General features: G+C 45.1%; 1 protein-coding gene across 2 annotated transcripts; it reads left to right on the forward strand.

Moving 5' to 3' along the window:
* The first annotated feature begins 475 nt into the window (after positions 1-475).
* MRPS23 (mitochondrial ribosomal protein S23) lies at positions 476-5231 on the forward strand. 2 transcript variants are annotated; one of them, XM_047081070.1, is made up of 6 exons: positions 476-636; positions 1195-1365; positions 3365-3442; positions 3658-3784; positions 4210-4345; positions 4725-5231. In XM_047081070.1, exons 1-6 carry the CDS (start codon positions 593-595, stop codon positions 4829-4831), a joined length of 663 nt encoding a protein of 220 aa, XP_046937026.1. In that variant the 5' UTR covers positions 476-592; the 3' UTR covers positions 4832-5231. The 2 variants fall into 2 exon arrangements, with proteins under 2 accessions (XP_046937026.1, XP_046937025.1); XM_047081069.1 differs by lacking the exon at positions 4725-5231 and having other exon boundaries at positions 506-636; positions 4210-4694.
* The last annotated feature ends 727 nt before the right edge of the window (positions 5232-5958 follow it).

Consider the following 5958-nt stretch of genomic DNA (forward strand, 5'->3'; position numbering starts at 1 on the left):
ACAGACGCTTGAGCTTTAGTGTGACCCCAGGCCAGTGCCTGCCCGTCCCAGTGTCACGCCAGGCCAGTGACTGCCCGTCCCGGCCTCGGTTTCCTTCTGCGGAGTCTGTGGCTCCAAGCAAGATAAGGCGCAGTTCGGGCCCAGCGCCAGCGTGACCTCTATCTGTGCCTTTACGTGTGTCCTGGCCGGGCTGGCTCCCCGGACGTAGGCTGCGCCTCCCTCCTTCCTCCCCCTCGTCTTCCCTCCGCGCCGCCCCACCTTCCAGACTGGGTGGCTCAGCAAGGCCAGAAAGGGTAAAGCAGTCACCAGCGTGAATCCCTCCTCGAGATCGGTCATTTATTGCTTCTGCCCGGCTCTGGCAGGCTTCCTTCCTTTCGTCTCGGCTATCGAGTGCTCCCGTCTGAATCTGGCCGGGAGCCGAGGGCCGCGCCAGTTCGGCCCATCCTTTGCTTCTGCCTGGCTCGGCTCTCCGTCTGGGGCTGCGGAGAGAGCGCCGCGATCCTCGGCTCGGCCAGCAGCCTACGCCCACTTCGCCGCCGCGGGCGCTTCCGGTTCCGGTAGCCGATGGCCGTGTGTATCCGAGGCGCCTGCCATGGCGGGGAGCCGGTTGCAGACGGTGGGGAGCGTTTTCTCGCGGTGTGTGCTCGGAGGCGGGGTGGGCTGAGGGCGCCTCCCCCGAGATGGGGGCTCTCGACCGGCCGCGCTTTTTCTGGGTGGGTGTGAGTAGGGCGAGGCATTCTCCAGAGTGCGGAGTGGGAGCCGGGTGAGGCCCTCCCGTGCTGTCCGCCGTCTCTGAATAGGTGTACTTGACATCACTCCCCGAATGTACCTTTCTCGTTCAAGATTGCACCTCTCCCCCTGCCGGGGTGGAGGTCTCTGGGAAGAGGAAGGGAGGAAGATGCTGATGGGCCCAGCTGGAGCCTCTATTTTCCTTGACTGGACGGGGATGGGGGGAGGGGGCGTGGGACGCACCTGAGAAAATAGAAGGACTTAACCCCTGAGCGTTGTTAGGTTGGTTTTGGAATATGGAAGTATCTTACCTGTAGGTGGGGAACACCCGTGCTGCGGCCTCCTTCCGGTTCTGTGTTTCGGACTCCGCAATCCCACTGATGCCCCAGGCTGTGACTAGACTGATTCTTGGGCTTAGACGGGCTGTTGTAACTGGCTGACCTTCGTTATTTTTCCTTCCTTAAGGACTCGGGACCTGATTCGGGCTGGGGTGTTGAAGGAGAAGCCCCTCTGGTTTGACATATATAACGCTTTTCCTCCACTGAGAGAGCCGGTCTTCCGAAGGCCCCGCCTGAGATACGGCAAAGCCAAAGCTGCCATCCAGGACATCTTGTACCCCGAGGATCGGATTAGAGCGTGAGTGCAAAGCCCCCGTGGTGGACAGGAGGCAGCGCGATTTCAGAAGGAAAGGTTTGGCTAGCAGTCGGGTGACTTCCAGGAATTGAGTCAGGGCTTTCCCTGTGCAGAAGGTCTTGACTATATAGCCTGGTGAGGGAACCAGTGCCCCTCCCACATGTGAGAGAAACAAGTTCTGGGAAGTAGAGGCTGGAGCTCAGCAACGGACTGATCATTGCAATTATAGTTGCCTGTTTCTGTGCATGGATTAACACTATGCTAAACCCTCAAAAACATTCTCTCATTTAGGCCTTACTTTAACCCTACAGTATTTTGTCTCCATTTTATTCATAGGACTATGAGGTTCAAGGAAGTGAGCTTGCTGAGAATTCAGTGGAAGAACTTTTTCCCTCAAATGTTGATGCCAGTTTTTAGTACCTAGAATTTGTAGGATTCCACTTCTCTTAAATATTAAGATCAGGGATTTTACTTTAGTCAATTTAATATATACACCTTATTCTTATCTCTATTTTTGGTTATAAGAAAACAAAACTTATAAAGTCATTATATTCTCATTTGAGGTCCAGGCCCTTTCTTTTGAGGAATCTCCTCTCTACCCCCCTCTCTGCCCCCAACTCTCCTTGAGGTAGTAAAACAAGTATGTTCTGCTCTACGTGGAAATTTTCAGAGTAGGACATGAGATCTTTGGGGGAATTAAATTGACAGCACTTTTCTGCGCAGGCTCATTGCATACACTTGGAAGCATTTGGCAGTTTGCAAGGCCATATTGCAAATGCACATACCTTGAGCTAATAGTACTGTTATTATGAATCTATTCCAGACTTGCATAGTGTACTAAGAAATATTGATAAAGGTAATCATTGCAGCATTCTCTAGAGTAGCAAAGGATTGGAAACAGAAAAGTTCAGTGATTTGAAATGATCTTTAAGAACTATTAAGGAGGGCGCCTGGGTGGCTCAGTCGGTTAAGCATCCGACTTCGGCTCAGGTCATGACTCGTGGTCTGTGGGTTCGAGCCCCGTGTCGGGCTCTGGGCTGACAGCTCAGAGCGTGGAGCCTGTTTCAGATTCTGTGTCTCCCTCTTTCTCTGACCCTCCCCTGTTCATGCTCTCTCTCTATCTCTGTCTCAAAAATAAATAAACGTTAAAAAAAAAAAAGAACTATTAAGGAGAAGAGGCAAAGGCTTAATTAAAGTTATTTGCTCTTAGCTTAGAATATGAATTGCCCCTTCTCATTCTGAGGTGGAATCCACCACTGACAACAGGAGTTGAAATCTGGGGTTCTGTCTTCCATAGAATTTGTCCCTTTGTCCTCAAATGAATCACTTTAATTAAAATAACTTAGTGATCTTTGTCTTGCTCTCTCAGCTAGAAGAATTTTCTCCAAGACTCAGATTTGCCCTTGGATAGTTAAAAATATTGCATGGAGAAACTCCTTTTATTTCCTCTAGAAATACCTTTCCTGGTAAATACCTTTTTATTATGACTGGATATTTTAGTTGATGTCTTTGATAAAGATTATAACACCATAAACAAATTTAATATAGTTCAAGCCAGGGCAATAGAAATATTCTTCAATATTTGATTCTTTTTGGGCTGAACACAATGCCTAGTAGGACTCAAAATAAACTTGGTGAATGAAACAAAAACAAAAAAAAAAAGGAGAAGAGGCAAGATGTACTAGAGTGTTTCCTGTCCTTTGGGTTAAATTACGTAGCTTGGAACAGGGAAGGATAGATGTGTATATGCTTATATGTTAGAATGTTCTTGGATGAATGCAGAAGAAGCAGATTGGTATTGATTCCTGGGAGGGTACTGGGGGTGGGAGGAGGTGAGCAGGAATGTCACTTTCACTGGCTACCTTTTTGTAACATTTGTTATATTTACCATATGCATTACTTAAAAAAAAAAGCTTATGCTTAGCCTAGTAATTTTTCTTTACTTTGCTCTTGGCCGTGATCTGTAGTTGGAAATTTATATTGTGTTATTTGTATTTTCTAGGAAATTTTATTCGGCCTATGGATCTGGTCAGAAAGCTTTTGATCTGTTCAATCCAAACTTCAAGTCTACCTGTCAACAGTAAGCCATTTTACAGGTCCTGTGTTGGTTGTTGTTGTTGTTTTTTTTTTTTTTTGTAAGGAATTTAGTTCCCAGTGTGAGGAGTTTCATTGAATTCCACTTGAGGAAAAAGATGTTCCTATAGGCGGACCTGTTGAGCCGCTTGATGTTGTATAACAGCACATCTTGATGACTCTCTATGCACAGACCTAAGATGTGACTGCTTGGAATTCCAGGTTTGTGGAGAAGTACATTGAGCTACAGAAGCTTGGAGAAACAGACGAAGAGAAATTATTTGTGGAAACAGGAAAGGCTTTATTGGCAGAAGGTGTCATTTTAAGACGAGTAGGAGAAGCAAGGACTGTGAGTATTTTGTTATTAAAATTGTTGTTAGATTAACTGCCTGTTCATTAGAGGTTAAAGGAAGGCGTGGTTTTCCTTCCCCAACCTTGGTTTATATCCCTGAACACCGGGTCAAATACTGGTAGATTAAATATACTGAAACTTGAAAAAATGTATACACATACACACACACACACGTATATACACTGAAATTTTGTGATAATGACTGCTGCTTGGAACAAGTGAGTTGTCGTTAGGACTTTTGAAATTATGGTTCTGTAGAGATTTTTATCATGTGTATTGCTTGTTATAATAGAATCTGACCTGGAATATAAATGTTCCGTTTTTGACTCCGTGATAGAATGTGCTTAGTCATATAGCTTCAGCCAGTCAGTGGAGTGAAAATGACAGCATCTGTGTGACATATTTCTGTCTGGTCTTTTAAGCAAAAGGCAGGTAGTCACGTTTCCTGGGAATCTGAACCTTCGGATGTGAAATCCCAAACAGTGTTGGAAAACAACAAGCCTCTGCCGGAAGCTCTACAGGGCCAGCTTATGGAGCCGTCGGAGGAACAGTCGAAAGGTCTCTCACCTCCCTGACGAACGTGTATACTGACATCCAAACTGTATTCACTGGATGAATGTTGAACTGTTTTTAACAGTGGAACTGTGTAAATGTTTCTTGATCTCTAAGGCATTATGTTTGCCTTCTTTCAGTTCCTATTTCTAGGTTGTCATAAAACCCAGTTTCATGGTTTGAATGAACTTTTATGTTAGGATGGTATTAAATAAAGAATTCCCTGGCTGCTTATAAAGTAAATTTACTTTAAAATTGTAAATAGCATAAGGAAACCTTTGTAAGTATTGTTTGAATGAGACTCGTTCTGAGTAGGTTTGCTTGGATTTCTGTGTTAACATGTGGGTTGGCTCTATTTGATCCTCTGGTGTCTTTTTTCCATCAGGCTTTTACTTGTGCATGTGGTATGTTCCCTGGGCCAACTGTTTCTGTCTGCAGATAATCTTTACATTTTGCTCTGGAACTGTCTTGATCTTCAACTTGAGAGGCTAAGCTGACTTGTGCTTTGTAGTAAGAGTGAGAATCTATCACTGACGATGGACAAAGGTCAGAACCATAACTTTAATTTCACAGATTGAGTGTGCTGGAGACAGTTAGCATAGGCCTGAACATAGTAGTCTGCTCAGTAAGGATTTGAGTGAATAAGTGATTACATCCAGCTAAAGACTGAACTCAGAGGACCTCTCTGTAGATACCTGGATTGCCAAGAGGGGGCCAGCTAATTTAGATGCTGTTGTCCACCAGTGTTCACCTGCCTCCCTGGTGGTGTGATGTGCTTACACGACCTTATCAACTGTTCTGCTTTCTTCATTTTCATATCTTTTACTGAACATGTGAAATATTCCTTTCAGTTTGTAGCCCTTTTATTTGTGATCAGGCCAGTGGTTTTCAGCTACTAGTAATAAGCTGCTTCATAAATTATTTTATGTTATTTTATTTATTTTTTAATGTTTATTTTAGAGAGCCACAGACAGCATGAGTGTGGGAGGGGCAGAGAGAGGGAGACACAGAATCCAAAGCAGGCTCCAGAGTCTGAGCTGTCAGCACAGAACCCGACATCGGGCTCGAACCCACTGACTGGGAGCAGTTTTCAGCCACGCTGCATCCTCCTGCCACCTTTATCACTGTTTGGCAATTCCTCTTGTTTGGGAATGCTTTACTTTTATTTACTTGTTTATTTTTTAAGTGTATTTATTTTGAGGGGTGGGAGGGGCAGAGAGAGGGGGAGAGAGAGAATCCCAAGCAGGTTTCACTTTGCCAGTGCAAAGCCTGACACGGGGCTTGATCCCACAAACCGGGAGATCTTGACTTGAGCTGAAATCCAGAGTCAGACGCCTGACTGACGGAGCCACCCAGGCGCCCTGGGAATGCTTTACTTTTAGACGGGAAAGTAAATCTCATCCATTCAACAACCATAGACAACCAGTGAGTGCCAGGCCTTGGGAGGAGGGCTTAAGCAGGTGGAAAAGATGATCGTGCTCTCAGAGGAACAGTCGGAGAGTCACTCATTATTTTTCTAAACCTTAGGTTTCTGGGGTTTAAAAGGCAGTTTCTTTGCCATAATGATGAAAACATTTTTAGAAAGTTGTTGCATACTTTTTTTTTTTTTTTTTCTATTT

Source organism: Lynx rufus, unplaced genomic scaffold (genome assembly GCF_022079265.1).
Source record: "Lynx rufus isolate CCGP_SWC_20201006 ecotype Redwood Valley unplaced genomic scaffold, mLynRuf1.p SCAF_18, whole genome shotgun sequence".
Taxonomy (NCBI): domain Eukaryota; kingdom Metazoa; phylum Chordata; class Mammalia; order Carnivora; family Felidae; genus Lynx; species Lynx rufus.

Coding starts and splice junctions, on each gene's coding strand:
- MRPS23 (XM_047081070.1), top strand. CDS start 593: ATGGCGGGGAGCCGGTTGCAGACGGTGGGGAGCGTTTTCTCGCG. Junction 637..1,194: donor GTGGGGAGCGTTTTCTCGCG/GTGTGTGCTCGG, acceptor TCCTTCCTTAAG/GACTCGGGACCTGATTCGGG. Junction 3,443..3,657: donor TTCAAGTCTACCTGTCAACA/GTAAGCCATTTT, acceptor TTGGAATTCCAG/GTTTGTGGAGAAGTACATTG.